At 37.1% G+C, this 23,751-nt stretch overlaps 1 protein-coding gene across 5 annotated transcripts in view; it reads left to right on the plus strand.

The window, feature by feature from the left end:
- Positions 1-23,751, plus strand: part of ADGRV1 (adhesion G protein-coupled receptor V1) — a 574,200-nt gene that overhangs the window by 208,779 nt on the left and 341,670 nt on the right. For all 5 annotated transcript variants that reach the window (XM_021085372.1, XM_021085373.1, XM_021085375.1 and 2 more), the window contains 12 exons: positions 1,327-1,529; positions 3,190-3,366; positions 3,727-3,909; positions 5,802-5,981; positions 9,541-9,705; positions 15,550-15,667; positions 17,095-17,218; positions 18,133-18,271; positions 18,467-18,652; positions 18,983-19,215; positions 21,461-21,609; positions 23,462-23,663. In XM_021085372.1, coding sequence (XP_020941031.1) covers positions 1,327-1,529; positions 3,190-3,366; positions 3,727-3,909; positions 5,802-5,981; positions 9,541-9,705; positions 15,550-15,667; positions 17,095-17,218; positions 18,133-18,271; positions 18,467-18,652; positions 18,983-19,215; positions 21,461-21,609; positions 23,462-23,663 — 2,059 coding nt within the window. The remainder of the gene's footprint in view (positions 1-1,326; positions 1,530-3,189; positions 3,367-3,726; positions 3,910-5,801; positions 5,982-9,540; positions 9,706-15,549; positions 15,668-17,094; positions 17,219-18,132; positions 18,272-18,466; positions 18,653-18,982; positions 19,216-21,460; positions 21,610-23,461; positions 23,664-23,751) is intronic.

Below are 23,751 nucleotides of genomic sequence, written 5' to 3' on the forward strand. Positions count from 1 at the left end.
TTAAGTTTTATCATCCTGTCATCAGTCAGTGATAATGCAGCATGAAATACTTCTTTTTGAGACATTACTGTCATAATAGAAATTTTAATATTTTAGTAAAGCATTGTAGTGAAATGTCTGGGTTTTATTTTACTTTCTCTTTTTCAAAAATTTTAAATTTTCTGTTCTTAAAATTTGTTTGTTCTTTCCCTACCAGATTTCCCCCTCTATAGATTTTCAGTAGTTATAGGAAACAATGAGCAACATAGAAAAATGCATATGGTACTCAAGGTGTTAATTATTAAACCCAGTATAAATCCAGTAAAAGCAGTAATTAAAATAATAGTTCTTTCTGTGAAGTGTAAGCAATAAGCCCCTACTTCCCTATTTCCTTGGAGTTAGTATTGGCTTCTTGGCATAAATATTCTTAACTATGGAATAAATATATTTTTATAGATAAAGGTCATTTGACTTATTTGAATAAAAGGTTATATGTAGTATTTATGTATTAAGGATATGCTATGTAAGGGCTCTAAAAATTTCAGATAGGAATATGCCTATCTTTCAAGGACCTTTCATTTATAATAGCTGATGGAAAAAAGGGAAGTATAATTATGCATTTGGGTCTTTATATATCTGTATATATGGGATCAGAAATAGTAGTCTTAAAATAAAATGATCTGTTCATTTATCCATTCACCAATCACTTTTGAAGCCCCTAGTAAGTACCAGAAATTGCGCTATTTGTTCTGGAAACAAAGGCACAACATTTGGTCATTAGAAACCCAGAGACTGGTAGGGAAGATTGACAAGTATTTTTTCCATTTGTATGGCAAATTCAATTTTAAACATCTAAGAAATAAAATTAAAAATAGGTGCTGTGAAATACTTTGAGCTTTTAGAAAGCCACCTTACTATAAGAATGAAATTATTCTTCTGCCAATGATTAGGTAATTCAGTGGTGACTATGTTTAATTTTTCATTTCGAAGAATCTTCTTAGCATTTATAATTACTACCTCTGCTTAGCCTGCAGGTATGCACGTTCCTAAGCAATTTCTGTTAAAGTGCATGACATTTGCAATATAGGAGAGTGAATTAGAGAAGCAGAAATGAGGGTTTAGAGTTGAGATGTAATAATAGCAGTGTAAGGTGATTCTCAGCACAACTTTGGAGACAGGCAGATAAAGCACAAAATACTCCTTGGGGGAGTATACCTTGTTTTTGCTTTACCTCTGTTTCCTTACCCATCCAAAAGGAATAATGCAGAACATTGTACCCTAAGTGCTTGGAACAGCGTCAATGGCAAGTAGAAAAACTTACTTACTTGAGGCATGTCTGTCTCTCAGTGAACATCACCGCTCTTCAGTTAAAAATTGTTCGAGATAAAGGACTACTGGGAGACATAGCCATTCAGTTGGTAGCTAATCCCAACTTCTTACTGCACATCAATAATCAAGCTACTGAGAATGATGATTATGTGCTACAAGAAACAATGGTAATAATGAAAGAAAACGTAAAAGAAACTTATGTCAAGGTTGCCATTTTGCCGGTGAGTCTAGGCTCTAATGAATATGATGTAAAATAAAGGAAAATGCTCTTAAAGATAAAAATGTGATGTTCTTAAAGATAAAAATCTTTAAAAAGGATGCTCTTTAAATGTAAAGATGTAAGTACTCTAATGTTCCCACTCACGCTAATGCATAGTGAATGAATATTTTATAACTGAAAGATAAAAATAAGTATATTAATCATTTGCATTTATTTTTGAACTGAAATATTGTTTGAATGAACTTCATAGCATTGAATTTAGATTAATTACCTATCTGGTTGGATCCTCTATTCTGTTGGTTTGTTGCTTTCCACTAGTGACTGAATGAATAAAATTCCCAACTCAATCTGGTTGTTTTTGTTACTGGTTTCGTGGGGCAGCAGTTTCATTTCAAGCTACAACTCCTTGAGTTAAGATTAGATCTATTTTTAGTGCTCTCACTTGCTCTGTTTCTTTTATGTGTCTAAGAGAATGTGTATATACATCTGTAATGATGAACAAGAAACAAATTGGTTAATAGTATTATCAAAATATGTAATACAAAGTTACATTTATATATTATAGTACTATATATAATGTTAATTATAATCATACCATCAAATAAATATTATATAATAATATTAATGTTACTAATCGCAGTATTACTGGTATTAGATAATAGTGGCTTATGAAGAGGACATTCTGGAAAGATATGAGGGATGGGGCAGAACAGAAGTTCCCTTCCCTTTTCATTAGGTATTCTTTTTTGTTTTTTTTTCGTTTTTGGCCTCCTGGCAACATACAGAGTTCCAAGGCTAGGGATCAGATCTGAACTGCAGTTGCAACCTATGTCACAGCTGTGGCCATGCTGGATCATTTTAACCCACTGTGCTGGGGTGGGATTGAACCTGTGTCCTGGCATACAGAGACCCTGCCAATCCCTTTGTGCCACAGAGAGAACTCTTAGGTATTCTTTTTATCTGTTGAGAATTTTTACTACTTACTGAAAAATAAAGTAACAGTTTTTAAAAAGTAAAATATAGGATTATAGTTAGATTTACAAATCTAGAGCTTTCACGTTTAAGATGTGTATACCAGTTTCTCCTAAATTTAGGGAATATTACATATGTAAAACATATTCAGTAGGATGTGGTCAAAATTGTAGGATAGTTTTGGGTTTTTTTTGGTTTTTTTAGGACTGCACCCACCACATATGGAAGTCAAAGGGGGTAGAGTCAAAACAGAGTTACAGCTGCTGGCCTACGGCACAGCAGTGCCATATCTGAGCCATGTCTGTGACCTACACCACAGCTCATGGCAATGCCAGATCCTTAAACCACTGAGCGAGGCCAGGGATCAAACCCCTGTCCTCATGGTTACTAGTCAGGTTCTGCTGGGCCACAGAGGGAACTCCTAGGATGGAGTTTTAAAAATTATTTCACTTGCTCATGAGTATATAGCTTCCATTGAAACATCAGTGATAAACCTGACTATTCTCTAAGATTCTGAAGTTGTCAGTGAGAGTGTATTAAAACATAAAAAGGAATTTTTTTTTTATATGTGTAATAGAGCTGCCCATTCCCTTGGACATTCTTTACTGAAAAATATTGTATTTCCAATGAGAATTCAATATATTAAAAAAAAACCCGCTTTCTCTCCCTTCCCTGGTTCTCACCCCTAGGATGATGCTCCTGAGCTGGAGGAAGGGTTTATTGTCAACATCACTGAGGTGTACTTGGTGAACTCTGACCTCTCTGCAGAACAGCCACGTGTGCAGAGGCCTGGGATGGAAATGGTTGAGATAATAATTGAAGAAAATGATGATCCCAGAGGAATTTTTAACTTTCATGTTACCAGAGTGAGATGAACTTTTACATATTTATAGTCATACAAGAGCTTGTACTTGCTGATTGGGCCACTGTCTGTATTTTCTGAAAATGAATTGACTTCTCTCGTAGCTATTTATAAAGATCTGTCTTAAAATTTATGTTATGGACTAACTCGTAGTTCTCTTTGAGCGAGACCAGAGGACTAAGCAAGTTTATTTACACGTCACTCTAAGAGTTCTGAAGACCTATTATGTAGACTTATGTGCAACTATTGATTTCTACATTGAAGAGTGAAGTATAAGAACTATACACAGAAATAATGTATTTGAAAAGGGATGACTTAAGAGTTACTTTTGTTTTGATTCTTAACTTATATTCTTTATTTAAAGGATGTTGGTGGAGTTATTACTGCCCATGAGGTGCCTCCACCTCTGAACATTCTTCAGGTTCCTGTGATCCGGTTGGCTGGAAGCTTTGGGACAGTTAAGGTTTATTGGAAAGCAACACTGGACAGTGCTGACCTGAAAGACTTGACGCCATCTCACGGGATTCTTGAATTTGCAGAAAGACAAGTATGCTACTCCTGGATAAGTGAACGTTTTTGATTGTATTTCAGACATTTTATACACATCTACCAAGTGAATATGCAGTAGTGATTACTAATATATTATACTTTAAATTTCCATGCCAGGCAAACAGAAATGTTGTTAGTTAATGTATAATGTATTAATGGATACAGGAAGAGAACACAAATAAGCAAGAATCCCTCCTTTTCTGAACTTCCCCACCTTATTCTATTTTAAATTGAAATTATAAGAGGATAATATTGGGCTTAGAGGTGCCCAAGAATATATAACAACCTGCCTGATGAACTATAGACTATTCCTCTGAATTTTAGGTTCTTTTATTCTATTTATTTCTTAATGCTTATAAATACAAATATTTAGGATTTGCACTAAAAGTATGTGCATTTATTACTACTATCCAAAAAAAGGCTAAAATGATAGAAAAGGAATAAAGTAGTTACAATTGGTAAAAAACTGAAAAGCAGTATTCTAGATTTGGACCACCCAGTCTTAAAAATTGAGTTGTAAGAACTGTAAATTTGTGAACTGAGTATTTTGCAATATGTAAGGATAATGTGTTTTCATGAATCTTTAAATTAGTAAGTAGAAAAAGCATGTGAACACCCATGAAAATGCTGGTAACTTCAAATAGCAGTTTCTGTTACCATGCAGTCTGATTTTGCTTACACAGATTTGCATAGTGTGTATCAACTGATTAGTTGCCCTTAGGGGGATCGTAAATGCTGCTAAAAGATAAGCGTGCAGATCTAAATTTTCCCACGCATAAAAGTCTGTTGTTAAAATGCGAAGTCATGAGTTTTTAACACATTTAGAACTTTAAAACATTTCCTACTTATATTAAAAGTAGAAAGAAATAAATTGATTTTTCATTGAAGTAGCCTTCCAACTTTAGTAATATCACCAGCACTTTATTCATTTCATGAAGTTGAAGTCACATCACTTATCAGCATCCTTAGAAGCATCATTATTCTTAAATTTAATATTCTCTAGGGAAAGAATTCTGTAGTCTATAGAATTTGAGGTGCAGACATTTTAATAAGCTAACACTTTAGCATTTGATTTTGTTCAGGTTTTGTTTTTCTGCATGTGATGTCCAGATTTCTTACTTTTCTCTGTTATTAAATTAAAAGTGAATTTAGGTAGTTAGGAAAACTTCATTTTTTGATAAATGTCTATGTCGTTTACTTCTGGGCTACAGAAGAGTTAAATATGGAGGTATAGCTAGGCTATTTTTATGATTTCAGTAGTGAAATCACGAGCTGGACCAAGTTTTACTTATTTATAAAGTAAGTTTCTTAAGTTATAGAAACTTTTAACACAGGCCCAGAAAAATGAATGAAATCCTTACCATAAACTTCTCTTAACAGGAAATTTGGGTTTTCTTCATGCCTGTCTTTTTCCTTATACTGTAAGAACAATAATTTGAAACCAAAGGGATTTATTCTAAATGCTGAAGACAGTAATAATTTATTTGGTACTGTTTTATATTATACTTTATTGGTACTAAATATACTAAAATTTATGTGCAATGATTATTAGAGCCTTCATGACATTTTAAATATTTTTGTTCAAGAATAAGGCTTCATTTTAAAAAAATCTATAAATAATGCTCTATTTTATCACATATAAAATTTCCTTTATCTTGGAAACAATAGGCTGAAAAATTTTGAAATGCTATAAATACATATGACTTTACAATAGTATTCTGAGCATAACAGGCAAAAATTTCTGCTTTATTTTCTTTGGCATTGTGTTTCTAAGTTCAAGCTAAAGAGTTAAGATGTACGTGATCAAAACTTGCTATTACATTATGCCCTCCCTGCCTCTCTCCTGCCCTTCTTCCTTCTTTCCCCCTCCCTCTTTTCCTTCTTTTACAGGTTAGTGCAATGATAGAAATTACCATAATTGATGATGCTGAATTTGAACTCATGGAGATGTTCAGTATCTCCTTAATCAAGGTGGCTGGAGGAGGCAGGCTTGGCGATGATGTTGTGGTAACTGTTGTTATTCCACAGAATGATTCTCCATTCGGAGTATTTGGATTTGAAGAAGAGAGTGTAAGTGACATATATCAGGGAGGGGGGTGCCTTCCCCTAGGCTAATTTTTCATGTAATTTGTAGTGAAAGGTATTTTTCTTTTTTTCAAAATTCTTCATTGCTCTTCACTTACGATTCTTTTCTCAAGGCTCTTTTGGGTTGGCTGTTGAATTAGAGGCCAGTCCTCTAACCTATGCACACAGGTTGATTGTAATGAGAGCTCTTAACATCAGGCATTTGCAAAGTGGAACATACTTCTGTTATTGGGAATAACAGATCCAGAGGTCCTTTTGTCTATACTCTCTGTTCTCTGCCTGCTCTGCTGCCAGGCGACTATCCTGATTATAAACCAAGATTCTGTTATATTCTGGTTTTACACCCCAAGATGGATTTAGCTGGAAAAGGATTTATATTATCCACCTTTCAGGTCTTCTCTCATGATTTATACTGAACAAAATACCCGAGTCATCCCAGCTCATGTGTTTTTCCCTATTTCTTATTTCTCTCCCTTCTTGCTTCTCATTGGCTGCTTACTTCCAGGACCTGAAGAATGACCCCCATTATTATTGGTTTAACCCCTGATGGATAAAAAAAAGCTTAATCATTTGTGTAGTCAGATTTGGTGACTAGTACTAAATTATCTCTGTACACCTTAAATATAAAATGCAATGCTAGAAAGTATATCATAATTATTGTGGCATAATGATCGTGTCATGATTATTATGACTTTACCTTTCAAAGGAAATTCCAAGATGACAAAAATCGTACAAATCTTTAGATAGTTTTGATATACATAACAATTCCTCTGACTCCTATGTCACCATTCCATTTATTTAATCACTTATAGATAATCGGTAATTCATCATAGATCACTTAGAATAATAGCAAATTATTCTAATGCCCATTGTCTTTACTGTTCTGTAGATACAAGGCTAGACCTACAACTTGCCTGTCAGGGCTGGCCTGCTTAGATGCTCCAAAATCAATTAATTACTTAATTTTTGTCTTTTTTCTTTTTAGGGATGCTCCGATAGCATATGGAGTTTCACAGGCTAGGGGTCAAATTGGAGCTGTAGCTGCTGGCCTACGCCTCAGCCACAGCAGCGCAGGATCTGAGCCACGTCTGTGACCTACACCACAGATCACAGCAACACCAGATCCTTAATCCACTAAGCAAGGCCAGGGGTCAAACCTGCGTCCTCACGGATACTAGTCAGGTTTGTTAACCACTAGCCATGACGGGAACTCCAATGATCCGAGATTCAGGGAAACCCTAATAATTGCCCAATGATTTGATCATTGAAATTTCAACTTCATAAGAAAGTGAAAACACTGAAAGGGACAGAACACTTTCACTGCTGTAGCCTAATGATACTCTTTTTCTCCCCTGAGAAAGGAATGAGCAGAAGTAACTGTTGGTAAAGAGTGATAGATTCACAAAGAATAGCTGTGAATATTTCCCAGGCAACCTAAATGGTCTAGGAAATTAAAAAACATATTAAAGTAAAAGAACCTGTTGTATTATTCCTCTGAGATAGATATCATTAGAATTTTGTATTTCCATCCAGGCCTGCTTTCTTTACATATAAGCAAAGAAATATTTTAATATACATGAATATGTAATTTATTTTCATAAAATATATTAAATATATTAAAAGTATATTCTGTATTAGCTTCTGAGATTAAAAGTTTCATGTTCGATTGATGAAACCTTACAATAATATTTTTGCTGTTAACTTTGTCACACTTTTGGACTTAGCCTTTGGACAGCATATTTACAATTTTCTATCACTTTTTGAGAAAATGAAGTTAAACTATTCATAAATAATTTTTGTGTATTCATTTTAACTGCTATCATAAACTGTATCGCAAAAACTCTTGTGCACCCTTGGTCTGGGAGCTACTGTCTTATTGTAATAGCCTCAGATTTCCAGTTTGTCTTACAGTCACCCAAACCCTACTGTGTTATTTCTTATAACCCTTATTGTGAGGAGTAAGTGAGGTGATATATGTAAAGCACATATAACTGGACTTTACACTCAGTGGGTGTCAATTGCTATTTTAATTGTCGGTAGTATTAGTAGTAGCTTGTTGTTTATCCCTTTGTGGCTGTTTTGCTTGTATCCTATCTTTCTTATGCCAAAGGCTCTTGATAATATGGAGTTAGTCTTTTAACATATATCGAAGATACATATTATTATGCACGGAGTGAACATTCTGTTAGCATTTTTTGGGCGATACAGATTAGATGGAGAACTGAAGAACACTGAGAAAAGATTATTGGTATTAATCTGTCAAAATTAATAAGCTGCTCGCAGGGCAATGTGCTGAGTTTACCAAAACAATGGAAATAGCAGAAATTTGTGGAAAAATTTGTGAAACTGAAACTAGAATGTTATTATCTGTGGAAACAAAAAGGACTTATATATGCATTTTGTTCATAGTAGATTTTTTTTTTTTTTTGACTTTCCTTTTTTCTTGTTTAACATTTCTGGCCTCTGAGAAGTGATATGAGTAGCTCTGGGTGTGGAGTCTAAACATCTGAACTATATTCCAAGCTCCTTTTCCTCCAAATATATGTATGTCTGTGGCCCTCAGATTTCTTACAATTTTTGTGAAGTTTAAATAAGGTAAAATATGTGCAAGACCTGACAAAATAGAAGCTCAATAAGTATCAGTTGGCTTCAAATCTCTATTCTTGACACTAATGCAAAAATCTAATGAAAGGGGAATAACAAATAAGGTTGAATTATATGCTCATTAAGCGTTTTTCTTGAAAATGGAGAGCATTGTGTTATATTTTTGTATTTACATAGCAAGTCCATAGTATAGGCTCAGTTTGGACTTTGCTTCACCACATTAATAAATGCAGTTCAGTTGAACCAAATCTTTTACTAAGGATTTTGTGTAAAAAATAATTAGCACAGGTAAGTTAACATACTGAATTTCCTTCTCTCTTTATGTCAGGTTAATAAAGTCTTTTTTTAAAATTGAACTTATTGAAGTTGTCAAACTGCAAATAAATTCAGAGCGCAGTTTAGGTCTTTATTGTGTGGGAAGCCTGACTGCCATAAAAAGAGCCCCCAATTCTCAGTTCCTTAATATAATAAGACTTTATTTCTACATCACTGTCCCTAGTGGGGGGTCTTAAGGACACCTCTTCTCCAACTGGCATCTCAGGCGCCAGACTCTCTCCATCTGTAACGCTGTTCTTCCCTAATCTCCAGCAAATGGAGAAAGAGAGAATGTGGGAGATTGTGTGGGAAGGTGATGGTCAGACTATGATTAGCATACCTCACTTCTGCTTCTATTCCTTTGGCCAGAATTCAGTCACAAGATCCACCTAATTGCAGAAGAGGCTAGGAAATGCCAAGGAGCTGAAGTGTCTAGAACAAAAAGGGAGTGGGATTTGGTGAAACTTTTTTTTTTTTTTCATTGCCACATGATTGTAACATGCCATGAATAGTTCTAAATTCAAAAATTGCAGTTACTGTGAATAGAAATGAGATTCTGTTTGTCCTGCTCCTTCTCTCTCTCTTTCTCTCTTTTTTAAACCTTACTGGATTTTCTTTTTTTCAGGTGATGGTGGATGAATCCCTTTTGTCTGATGACCCTGATTCATATGTGACATTGACAGTTGTCCGGTCCCCAGGAGGAAAAGGAGCCGTCCGACTTCAGTGGACCATAGATGAGATGGCCAAAGATGATCTCAGTCCTTTGAATGGAACACTTCACTTTGATGAGGTATAATCATCACCAAGACTCCTGTAGTTTTTCTCTAATTTGTTTGATTTTCTTTTCCATAATATTGCTTATGAATGCATATGACAGTTTTCACTATCTCTGGACATTTTTGAAATCATATGCACTGTGGGGAAAAGTCATTAACACCACACACACACACGCGCAGACACATGCACATGCACACACACACCCACACCCCTAGATTTCTGAAACCAAGCTTAGTTCAGACATTGCCTCCATCCCACCATTAAAACTACGCTTCTCTCAATATTTCCTCCCTGGTTGAGGGCAGAAGCAGTCAACCAAGCCGATACCCAGGTGTTATTCCCATCTCCACCCATTCTGTAACTCTTGTGTGTATTTGACAACTGAGTTTGGTCAGCTTTCCCTTTTAAATACCCTTTCTGGCTCACCGACTCTGTCATAATTGTGATGATCCATGCCTCCATCATCTTTCTTTGGGTGGTCTTTTCACTAACATTCCCATCCCAAGTCTTTTCCCTTTTATTAACATGATCCATGCCACAGATTAGGGATCTCTTTCTATAACGAGTATCTCATTAAAATGATATTCATTAGAGAAATCAATGATCCAATGGTTCATTGTACTTCAGGCTCTGCAACATGGTACACAAAGCCTCGTGGAGGGAATCCTGGCTATAGCTGTCTCCTCTTCTTTCTTATTGCTTAGTATGGTCCTTTGTGCTTCAGTAATAACAATCTACTAATAATCCAGAATATTCTGGGTAGTTTCATAGCACTCTTTTATCCAGTTGCTGTTTTCTCATCCTGCTGACCACCTTCCCTCTAAAGTCTTCTCTTCTGATGTTAAGCCAAGTTCAACACACCTTTGTGTATTACCACTATCTGTTTACATGTTGATTGAGAAGTGGACTTATCACAGGAATTATTAGATCAAACGATATGGAATTGTAGCTGTTTGACCAGTTTGCTCTGCAAAATGGCACTATCCTGTGATTAAACCTAATAGTAATTGTGTGTCTTTCTCCACACAGGAGTGAGATATCCTAAAGGCTAAGATTTACAAAGTATATATTTGAATCTCCATACTCACCTTGGGGCTTTTAATTCTTCAGCATTACACACAGCATGGGTGACTCTGATTCCTTTCTAGACTTAAATCTTGCTCTTCTGGGAATGGGTGAGGTAGTGGCATATCTCTCAAAAGCATATTATGGGGAGAGAATAGGTTGGTCCTTATGTTATTAGGATAAAGATTTCTCTGAGTTGACAAAAACAGTTCAATTTTTAGATCAGAATGACTCCACCAGTCCCAGACTAAAATATTTAAAAGATCCACAATGAAGTTTATCTTGGGGGGATTAATTTCAAGGATAATGAAAGATAGTTATAATTGTGACAGAAAAAAAAATGAAGCAAAAACGGATGACAAAATGACAAAAAATGTTTCTCTTTTGCACTGGATAAAATAAGATGTTAAAAAAACATGATTCACTGTAATGGAGCTCCATTTGTGGCTCAGTAGATTAAAAACACAACACAGTGTCCCCAAGGATGTGGGTTCTATTCCTGGCTTAGCTCAGTGGGTTAAGGATCTGGCTTTGCTGTAAGCTGTGGGCTAGGCCAGCAGCTGCAGTTCTCATTTGACCTCTAGCCTGGGAATTTCCATATGCTGCAGGTGCAGCCGTAAAAAGAAAGAAAAGAAAAAAAAAAGAACTCTGTACAGAGTCAAAATATTTATCATATATCATAATAACAGAAAGACAATCTGTTACAAAGATGAATTTTTAACATCCATATACACTTTGAAAAAAATGATTAAATTGGAGTTCCCCTTGCAGCGCAGCAGAAACGAACCTGACTAGTATCCATGAAGAGGTGGTTCAATTCCTGGCCTCATGAATCAAGGATCTGGTGTTGTAGTGAGCTGTGGTGTAGGTCACAGACATGGCTCCGGTCCTATGTTTCTGTGGCTGTGGCATAGGCTGGCAGCCTCAGCTCCAATTCGACCCCTGGCCTGGGAGCTTCCATATGCTGTGGGTGTGGCCCTAAAAAAAGATTAGTGTTTCTGCCAATCGAAAGACTGAATCAAGATAAATAATTGAAGAAAGGAAAACACAGTACAGTCCATCTACATGTGTCCCAGCCTCCAGGGTATAACTTTGAAGGAGGACTATGATCTCTTTGGCCAAGCAGTTGGTTTTTATGATTCCTTAGAATGCTTTCTCTTTCCAGGGTCCTGTAGAGTTGTAAATTTTCTTTCTTTCTTTCTTTCTTTCTTTCTTTCTTTCTTTCTTTCTTTCTTTCTTTCTTTCTTTCTTTCTTTCAGGCTGCACCTGCTGCATATGGAAGTTCCCAGCTAGGGGTCCAATCAGAGCTGTAGCCGCTGGTCTACACCATAGCCACAGCAATGCCAGTTCTGAGCCATGTCTGTGACCTGCCCCACAGCCCATGGCAACGCCAGATCCTTAACCCACTGAGAGAGGCCAGGGATTGAACCTGCATCCTCATGGATACTAGTCAGTTTCGTTTCTCCGGAGCCATGATGGAAACTCCTAAATGTTGAATTTCTTTATGTCCTATTACCACTAGCCATGAGGACCTTGGTTCTAGTATCACCTGACTCCAGAATGTACCTTTGCTGGTTTCCTGTGTTATGTAGCTTTCTTCTCCATGGGCAGCTTTCATAACCCAAAGAAGCTGGGGGAAAAGCAGCATTTCATGTCCATTTAATCTGAGTTTCACTGTGAGTCCAGTCTAAGCAGAGTCAAGTGGTATTTATCAAACTCTGAACTCTTTTTCTGGAGGGAGGGTTGGAGAGGTGGAAGAGAAATGACGGGCTTATTCTAAAATACATATGGAAAAGCCAAAAACAAAGAAGAGTCAGAAACTCAAAAAGAAGACTAGAGAGTGGCTTCTCTGATAAATTTAAGATAATAATGTAGCAAAGGTAAAGAAGGCAGTATGATCTTGGCTCTGGGCTAGACAAACAGTCCTGGAGAGAAGAGAAGAAACTGGAGTATCTAGATTTATCAGTCTTTCATGGTTTTTGCTTTCATGTTTGCATGAGTCTTTCCTACATTAATAAAGATGAATGCAAAAGGAAATTAGTTAAAAACCAGAAAAACAGTAGAACTGATGAGTGGCTTTTTAAAAAGCCAACGAAAATAAGCTCACAAAATAAGAGCTAACAAGAAAGAACCTTTAAAAGAGAAATTATAAAATTTTTAGTTTACTTTGTACAAATCTAGACAATTGTAAACATCTATGAAACTGACTCTAATAGGTATATGATAGATACAGAAAGTCTAAGCAGACGAATTTCTATAAACAAAATACAATAAAAAGATTAAATAAGAGAGTCAAAGTCCCCAAGGTAGTTCTCTAAAAGAAATCTGACCAAACCTTTAAAAATAAAATAATCCCGGAGTTCCCGTCGTGGCGCAGTGGTTAACGAATCCGACTAGGATCCATGAGGTTGCGGGTTCGGTCCCTGTCCTTGCTCAGTGGGTTAACGATTCGGCGTTGCCGTGAGCTGTGGTGTAGGTTGCAGACGCGGCTCGGATCCCGCGTTGCTGTGGCTCTGGCGTAGGCCGGTGGCTACAGCTCCGATTCAACCCCTAGCCTGGGAACCTCTATATGCCGCGGGAGCGGCCCAAAGAAATAGCAAAAAGACAAAAAAAATAAAAATAAAAATAAAATAAAATAATCCCAATGAAACATCATCAGAGTCTACTTTTTTAAAGTCTGTTGACTTTTCACCAGAGCTTTCAACATCAATACAGAAGCAAATACTTTTTCCTTTCAGTTTTCTAATGAGCAATTAAGAAATTAATTAGTGATGTACTCTTGCAATCCATTTGCCACTTAGATGTTCTGCCACCATTTTCGAAGTGTTGGTTACTCCAGTGGAATTAATGACTCCAGCTGGATGTCACAGATATTTCATCTACTCATTTCTTAGGTTCTGATATGCAGTGGCTCAAGAAACAGCTAGGTAACATGCCCTAGCCCTCTGTATACTTCTTACTTGGTATGAGAAGATTTTGGAAATTACTTTGAAGTTTCTGTAAAGATTTTCCATAGGAAAGGTTTCTTTGAAATCCAGGGTTCTGATATTACCTCATGTATCATTGTACTGTACATGCCTGAATAATTTTCTTGGCATTAAATAGAGCTCTTTCTAAAGGAATAAAGATTTTCCATAGTCATAAAGAGCAGTAATTTCCCAGTTACTCATTTCTAATTGCTAGATCTACTTCCCAGATGAATAGGAAGATTTTCTAGTGTTGAGTAGGGTATCCATACCAAAAGGGCAGTCCGATCTTTTCCCCCAGGGAATAAGGCCGTCCTTGTTCAGAGTACTGCCTCAGGAGGGGTGAGTGTGTGGATCATCTGGATTTGATCCTGTCCATCTCGTTCGTTGCCTACCAGCCTGGTACATTTCACGTTCAGCTGCACAACAGCTTTATTGTCCTTGGATGCTCAGCTCTGACACACCTGTGTCTCCATTCTAACAGATGGCTCTGTAGCCAAGCACACAGTTCAAAGCTGCTAATTCACGGTGTGCAGGGAATAAGAGGGATGACAGTGATTTGTTGCATCCTGGGAATTCTAGATCTTCCACGAGTACATTTAATAAGGTCTGAGGAAGGAAGTATATATTTTCCTAGATGCTCTTATGAATTTTTTTTTAAAGTACAGATACTATACCGTAGAAATAAGGAAAAAAAAAAAAAAAGGAGTTCCCGTCGTGGCGCAATGGTTAATGAATCCGACTAGGAACCATGAGGTTGCGGGTTCGGTCCCTGCCCTTGCTCAGTGGGTTAACGATCCAGCGTTGCCGTGAGCTGTGGTGTAGGTTGCAGACACTGCTCGGATCCAGCGTTGCTGTGTCTCTGGCATAGGCTGGTGACTACAGCTCCGATTCGACCCCTAGCCCGGGAACCTCCATATGCTGTGGGAGCGGCCCAAAGAAATAGCAAAAAGACGACAAAAAAAAAAAAAAAAAGAAAAGAAATAAGGAACTATGAAGAGGAAATAGTGTGAGAGAAGAGATTAAAATAATGCTTTTAATAATAAAAATCTCAAAGAAAAGATGCAGTTGCAGAACTATGGTGTACAGGAAGAGTGATATGCAGCAGAATTCAAACTGTAGAAAATTAGTCAATGACGTGTGGGGTACAAATGGGAGTTTTTTTTTAATCAGCATACAAAATCATTTAAGATAAAAATTTCTGTCTTGGTTATGTCCAGATGCATTAAGCTGGTTGTCTTCTGTATATGGTTATGTCCAGATGCATTAAGCTGGTTGTCTTCTGTATATTTGCTTTCCCTTATTCTTTCTCTTCCAGTCTACACTGAAGATTTAACATATGTTCTCAGAAATTACAGATCTAAGTCTAAGAGGGGGAAGGAATAATAGTGAACGTGCTTGAGATCAGACCTATGGAAGGAATAGGAAGGAAGCAGGAGTGGGTAGAGGGCAAGGAGTGAAAATGGGTAGTAGAATGATAACCTTTGTAAGTAGTACACTTATGGCCTGATCTATTTACGGTGTGCTGTGACCATTTAACTCTAAGTGGCTGAGTGGCTAAGCTTCCAATGGCTGAAATTTTTTTCAGTAAATTTAAAAGTCATGTTAAAATTTCCCTCTTTTTTTTCCTATTTTTAATGGGATTTATGCTCAGAGCTAATTTTTACAGAGTAATTTACTCTGGAAGAAACCCACAACTCTAGGGGACAAAAAAAAACACACTTAAAAAAATGGTTATGGTCATAAATGCCATCCTAATAATGAGACCATTCAGAATTTAACTTTGGTCAATTTGGAAAATGTGTGACTCCTCTCATTTGATGCAGATGGAGTCCCAGAAAACCATTGTACTGCACACGCTTCAAGACCCCGTGTTGGAGGAGGATAGACGTTTCACAATTCAGCTGCTATCAGTTGATGAGGTAGAAATATCTCCAATAAGAGGTAAAGGAAACTGACATTTTTGGAAATTTAAAGAGTAGATTTTCAGAAAAAATGTAACCAAATCGTCTGTAGTAACAATGACAGATAGTATTAGTCTTTATATTTCTTAAAATGTTTGCTAAAGCATAAAGTTATTTCCCACTTGTATGATAATTAAAGACTCTTTTGCTTTCATTAAAAAGCAAAAGTTATAATACCTAATTTTGGTAAGGTCATACGGCAAAGATTTCATACTACTTAGCTGAATGATTTTTTTTTTTGAAAGAAAGGTGTTTATTTTAGCAATGTTTGTAAAGTAAAATATGAAAGCTTCTTAAATGATCCTTTGTTAGGAGACAGGTAAAATGTAACAGAATACTATGTAACTATTCAAAAAAATGTGGGAGAAAAAGCCTTAATTACATAAAGTTAAGAACATTTAACTACATGGATAACTGTTAAGTTAGTAAAACAGGCTTCGTGACAACATTTTCAGTATAATCCCATTTTTATTGTGTGCATGTCCTAAACATGTTTGGAATTATTTACTTGAAAGATTGATCATGGTTTTTGGTTACCTCTGTTTTTTACACATACTTAGAGTGATCACATGTTACTTTTGTACTGTTTCAAAACTTAAAATAGGAGTTCCTGTTGTGGCTCAGTGGTTAACGAATCCGACTAGGAACCATGAGGTTGTGGGTTCGATCCCTGGCCTTGCTCAGTGGGTTAAGGATCCGGCAGTTGCCGTGAGCCGTGGTGTAGGTTGCAGATGCTGCTAGGATCCTGCATTGCTGTGGCTCTGGTGTAGGCCAGCGGCTACAGCTCTGATTTGACCCCTGGCTTGGGAACCTCCATATGCCGCGGGAGCGGCTCAAGAAATGGCAAAAAGACAAAAAAAAAAAAACAAAAAAACTTAAAGTATTGTCTCTTTTAGCCTACATAATAGCTATTTTCATCAGAAAGTAATTACTTAGATATTTTGAAATTTCAGAAACAAGCATCATAATTCTCATTTGTCTGTGGTCCATGTGAAAATTTGTTTCTTAGATCTAGAGAGAGAAGGGATGAAGGGTGCTAAAATGGTTTCATCGTGGTATAACTAATAATAGCCATAAAAACGGCTCAACAACTTTGCTGTGAGAGCTTAGTTACTGTTACATGTCATTTTTTTGCTCTCAAGAAGTTCATCCTATCGTGTTTCATTCCTTCCATTAAAATGTGATCTTGGGCAAGTCATTTGCCTTAGTGTCTGTCTTCAATGCCTCTATGTGCTTAAATGTCTTCATTGGTAAAATGGGAATAATATTAGTACCTAACTTGTATGATTTTCACGAGGATAAATGCATACGATTAGTGTATGTAAAACACTTAGAACATCGCCAGGCATATACTAAGTGAATACCTGTCTTTTCTATGTAAGTGGTATATGTATATCTTCAACTTAGGTAGCGCATCCATAATCATTCGGGGCGATAAGGGAGCCTCAGGCGAAGTTGGAATAGCTCCGTCTTCTAGGCACATCCTCATTGGGGAACCCTCAGCAAAATACAATGGTACTGCTCTCATCAGGTAAGGGCTTCATAATTTTGGTTTGCCTGGGTGAAGGTTTTGAGGTTTTATTTACATAATTAACATTTTTATGCCCCAAATACCTTATTCTCAGTACAGACACATTCTTCAGGCATTGTCTTTTAATATCTATTAGTAAATCCTGTGGAGAGTAGAGCACATTTTTGCTAAAAACCAAAGGTATATTCTAACCTATCCTGAAGTTAGATCATGAGGAGGTTTCTGTTTCTTAAATGACGTGCACAACTCATGCCGAGGAAACCACCTTGAATAACATCAGAGATCTATGCTTTCTGCCATTTTCTGTCACTAACCATGTAATGTAAGAGTTTTCCCTTCTTCGCTACGAGCTTGTGTGTCTCAGCCACAAAATCATTCCTTAAAAATTCACCCGGGTCAAAGATTTTATAATTCTAAGTATTGTAACATTAGGGTCTCTTATATAAAGCGGTATGATCATAGACAATTTTGTTTAGTACAGTATTTATCACATGGAGTGGGATAGCAACAATCCATAAAGTAGCTAAATTTGTTTCAGAACTTCTTTTTGGTGGCTTTTCCATTAGCATTGCATGTGTGAAGTGTTTACTATTCTTTAGGCCATTCATATGGTATACCTTGTGTATTAAGTGAAATGTCTATACACACTTTTTTTTGGTTTCTTTAAACCTTCTACTTTTTGAGTTTAGCTTTTGCCAGTATTCTTGTCAAGCAGCTTTACACGAACTCAGTACTTTGGGTGTGACTGTCTTATTAGACTTCCTTTGGCTTTCTGGTTGACAGATAGAGCTATTTAAATGCATAATGTTCTTGAAATAAATGAAAATTATTTATTGTTGAAGGACACAGCGATTACTTAGGATAAGTGCCTTCAATGAAAATGCGTTGAAATGTACATTTGTGTATTGTTGTAGTCTTGTTCGTGGCCCAGCGATTTCAGGGGAGGTCACAGTCTACTGGAGGCTATTCCCTCCTTCGGAGGGGGAGTTTGCTGAGACATCAGGAAAGCTCACAATGCGAGATGGCCAGTCTGCGGCAATCGTCATGATACAGGTATCGGTGTTATGCCCTTTGCTCTGTGTGTGTGCCTGTGCTTGTGGGGTGTGTGTGTGTGTGTGTGTGTGTGTCCCTGGAGGAAGAGGTTTGGGAGGTGGTTAATATGACAGAGTTTGTTATTGTTGCTTGTGTAATACTTTTCTGTAAATGTTCCGATTCAGCTGCTCATGGCTCTTTTTTGTCCTTCTCAAGGCTTTGAATGATGACATTCCTGAGGAAAAGTGTTTCTATGAGTTTCAACTCACTGGCGTCAGTGAGGGGGCAATGCTCAGTGAATCCAGCAGCACTGCTAACATCACAGTGGTGGCCAGTGACTTTCCCTACGGCAGATTCACCTTTTCACAAGAGCAACTTCAAGTGTCAGAAGAAGTGCAAAAGGTAGATCATGGAATCCGTAAAGCTTAAATATCATTTTTATTTTTTATATTGTGAGTGAGCTTTAGAATGTGTTTCTTTGTTCATATTCCCAAGTTTTCACAAACTGGTATTGCTGATATCCTTTTAATGATAGAATTTATGCAGTATATAGGTAGTATATAAAATATACAATTATATAGAACAGTAATAGTATATAGAATTTTATAGATGTTTATAAATTTACATGTCATTTCAACATAATCCTGGTAAAGAGAATTAGAGAGACTCAGAATTAAGTCTTGTCTGGTAGTGTACTCCTCCAAATCAAATAAAAACTGCTCCTTGGCGCAGGTCAACCTCACAGTCATCCGTTCAGGTGGATCTCTCCGGCCCGTGAGGCTCTGGTATGAGGCTGTGAGTGGGACAGCTGAGGCTGGCTTGGATTTCATCCCGCCACCAGGGGAGCTCCTCTTTGAAGCACGGGAGATGGTGAAAAGCATCCTGATAGAAATCCTTGATGACAGCCTTCCTGAAGGCCCTGAGGAATTTTCTCTAGTGATTACAAAGGTGGAACTCCTGGGAAGGTAAAATCAAGAGGAGAAGAGGAAAAGGGAAACAAAACAGAAAGAGAGAAAAGAGAAGTCAAAACTAGATTGCACAGGGGTTAATACTGAAGTGTAACAAAGCCTTTCCCTGCTTTTTCTCCCATTTACATGATACTAGACCAGGACATGGTGGCAAAGACAGTTCATTATGCAATGTTCTGAACATAATTTTTATGCCTGAAAGTTGAAAGTGTGTGTTTCTGTTGTAAAGTCATTCTGGGCAGCGAGAGGCTTGAACCTGGTGTGGGCTGGTAGTAATTTGGGGGAAGAGGAAGAGAGTCCCTGCTCTCTAGGTCAAAGGTCAGCTGGTGGGACAGATTTCGGTTTCCCCATTTCTGTCTTCATGCTTGTGAAGAGATTGGAGTGAGAGATTTCTTTCCTTGGTATCTCTGAAGGCTGTCTTGTCTTCTTTGTGGGTGAATGAGGTAGATGTTGACCCAGTGGCATTTTTTTTTTTTTTTTTTTAACTTGGGCCTCACCCTTGGCATATGGAGATTCCCAGGCTAGGGGTCTAATTGGAGCTGTTGCTGCCGGCCTACGCCAGAGCCAGAGCCACAGCAACGCCAGATCCGAGCTGCGTCTGCAACCTACACCACAGCTCACAGTAACACCGGATTCTTAATCCACTGAGCAAGGCCAGGGGTCGAACCCCAGTGGTATTTTTAAAAGCAGGGAGAAAATTTGTGTCAAAGATGGTTGGTCATTAATTCACCATTCATTGAAGATCAAGAACTAACCATATCAAGACCTTCTTATTTTCTGATTTAGTGGGCGAGACCAATCTGGTGTTGCTGCAGCTATGGCTTGGGCTTAGATTCGATCCCTGACCTGGGAACTTCTATATGCCATGGGTGTGACAAAAACAAACAAACAAACAAACAAAAAACAATTCCTACTTAAGCTTAATTCTGAGGAAATAAGTTTTTCTTCCAGATAAATTTCTAGGCTTACTTTGATCTGAAAGGAAAAGTAGTATAAAATCTTTTTGCCTTCGTGCTAGAAAATTTACTGCCTTGATATTAAGTTACGGTAAGCAGCTCAACTACAGTTCATTTCAGACTACTGATAGCATTTCCTTTCATCATTTAATATTTTAATCCCAAGTTTTCTAATTTTGCCTTATGTATTATCTTACTAACCAGCTTTTATCTTTTTGACACTAGAGATGGTAGAAAGACTAGACAAATAGAATGTGGGAACTGTAGGAAGTACTAAAGTGGTTCATTGCCATTGGTTTTAGCTTGAGGAATTAAAGTGATAGAAAACCCTAGAAGTCAAAACTTTTCTTTGATGGGAATATTATCAGTCTTAAAAAAAACTTGCATAGCAGAAATATATCGGTAGAAAATAAACTACCATATCTTAAAGAATAAAGGCATTGATTTAATCGATGTCCACAGAAACTGAAAATTTTCTTCAATCTTGATGGTTGTACTCGAAATTTCTTGAGTGGCATGACGCTCACTGTATCTTTTTCTCCCCCTGTATCTTTTTTTTTTATTTTTATTTTTTACTTTTTAGGGCCGCAGGTGCGGCATATGAAAGTTTCCAGGTTAGGGATTGAATCAGAGCTACACTTGCCAGCCTACACCACAGCCACAGGAACACCAGATTCAAGCCGCATCTGCGACCCACACTACAGCTCACGGCAATGCGGGATCCTTAATCCACTGAGCGAGGCCAGGGATCGAACCTGCATCCTCATGGATCCTAGCTGGGTTTGTTACTGCTAATCCACAAGGAACCCCCCCCCCGCCCCGTATCTCCCATAAAAAATAAAAAATAATAAAGTAACTTTCTCAGCGGAACACTGTAAATCTCCAGCCCAGCTGGTTTCTGTCTTTGAGTGTGCTACAATTTAATGTACATTCCCTCCTGTGAACGATTACTGTAGATATGTTGAGCCGTACGTTCCTAGCCCCAGAGGTTCATTTTACAACTTCTTCCTAATTGTCTAATAGTTTTTATTATCTTCCCATTGCCTGAGTTTAATAACTTGATATTAGTTTTGGTTTTATGCAGGCAGTGATAATTGGGAGCAGCACAGAAATCCATTTCAAACGTCAATTCAGAAAAGAAAAGTTACATTTTAGTGTTGGGATCTTTAAAAGGATTAAGAAGCTTAATAGGACTAAATAATAGAAGTGAAGAGGACCCTTCTTCAGTTCATGCTAAGCAATTATGTACTCAATCTATTTTTTTTATTTTTTTATGACTCTGCAAGAGGATATGATTTTACCATCCAAGAAAATGGACTTCAGCTAGATCAACCCCCTGAAATAGGAAATGTTTCTCTTGTCCGAATCATAATAATGAAAAATGATAATGCAGAGGGAATCATTGAATTTGACCCACGGTTCACTGCCTTGGAAGGTAGGTTCAGGAACCTTGTAAATTTACCAGCAATTTCTGAATTAGAATAATGACCACGACATTGTCAGTTTGAATCCCCATATGTACATTTTCTCATTTTGGGGTATGTGCATGTGCCTGGATGTGCGTGTGTACATATATACACCTTTATATGTGTTTATATATGCCTTTATATATATTTATTTTTCAAATATATTTTGAGCTACCTTTGGGTGGTCTTGAATCTCACTTGTGTATGGAAAAGCAGAATCAGTAGGAATAAGATAATTTTGAGAAATTATTTTTTAACTTTAGGATTATTGAAATGTTTACATTTTGAACACTCTTGAATATATTTCTAAGTTATGAACTGCTTCCTTTGTGATTAGAAATCAGTGAATAATCACTTTACAATGAACAATCCCCTTTGAAATATTTTACTGGACGGCAGGTGCAGATAGTGTCTGGACTCCATGCTTTCTCAAAACAGCTCTCAATAACAGCTTGCCTTGTATTGGCCACTCTCTCCTCTTGTGGGAGCGGAATGCAGAATAAATCACTGTATTTCCTCCTGGCTAGGAGGTGGCTGATTCTTATTCCATTGAAAGGCAGAATATGAATATACCTTTCAAAATCAACATGTTATCTTCTCGTTGCAATTAAGCTGTTGGCTTCATTGCCTCTGTCACAATTCTTTGGTCATCTAGCCATTTTTAAAAGTTCATCAGAGATCACTTTAAGAGTTGATTTATATTGACCTCATGGGTAAAATCATGGAAGGTAATCACCGTTTTGTGACTGTGAGTCTACAGTCAGTAAAAGGCTGCATTTTTATAGCAAGAAGAAAAATTAAACTTGGATCTTTTTTCTGTTCACTGATTTCTGTTTGGTTTACATCACTGGGGAGACTTGGGGCAATATATATTTATAATTACAATGTAAGTTCAGTGCTATTTAGCCCTGGCTACTATGAAGTCTATTGATTGATATTTTAATATACAGATGTTAACGTGACTTAAAAAGAAATGAATTTTTGAATAGAATTTTTAAGTTGAAATCAAACATTGTGGATACATTTTCAGATTCACAAGTAGATTTCATAGGAACTGAAATGTAATAGAAGCATATTTATATCGCTCATATGTGAATGAAACATATATCTTCTGAAACATTCATATGATGTAAATAAGGTCCACTTCTGTTTTATATTACTTATGTTTCAACTAAATGTGCAGAAACAGTCTAGAATGGTTTCCTTTGACCACACATATTTTAAGTGGATTTTTTTTTTCTTTTTTGGGCTGCACCTTCAGCATATGGAAGTTCCCAGGCTAGGGGTCTAATTGGAGCTACAGCTACCGGCCCACACCACAGGCAGGGCAATGCGGGATCTGAGCCACATCTGTGACCTACACCATACTCATAGCAACGCCGGATCCCTGACCCATTGAGAAAGGCCAGGGATCAAATCTGCATCCTCATTGGTCCTAGTCAGGTTCATTAACTGTTGAGCCATGAAGGGAACTCCCTTAAGTGTTTTTTGTGTTCATCTAGCATTTCCTTAAAAAGCAAGGTGTATTTCCATGTATGTGATACACAGAGGAAGAATACCTATACTAATGATTAAACTGATTATTTAAATTCTGACTTACACTGCTCACTCTAACTTTCAACTTGGGGCACATTCCATTTCTCCTAAAAAATAATAAATCATGACGTTTTCACTAATTTTTTTAAGAGATAAGTGAACTGTGGAAAAATTGAAAGCTTGCATCATATTGCTGTAGTTAATTGTCATGTTTGCTTTGACTGAGTTGTATAAAGGTCAGTTGCTCTGTCAGGCACGCTGATTTATTCCTGACTCCTCTTATAGTGGAGGAAGATGTGGGGATGATCATGATTCCAGTGGTGAGGCTTCATGGAACTCACGGCCATGTCACAGCAGACTTCATCTCTCACAGTTCCTCTGCACTTCCTGGTGGTGTCGATTATATACTGCATGGTAGTACTGTCACCTTTCAGCATGGGCAGAACTTAAGTTTTATAAATGTTTCCATCATCGATGACAGTGAAAGGTAATACTCTTTAGTGATACCAGAACTAACATGACTATTGTGTTCCAGTTCTTACCTATATTTTGCATGGATAATAGCATTTTAGATG

Source organism: Sus scrofa, chromosome 2, assembly GCF_000003025.6.
Source record: "Sus scrofa isolate TJ Tabasco breed Duroc chromosome 2, Sscrofa11.1, whole genome shotgun sequence".
Taxonomy (NCBI): Eukaryota; Metazoa; Chordata; class Mammalia; order Artiodactyla; family Suidae; genus Sus; species Sus scrofa.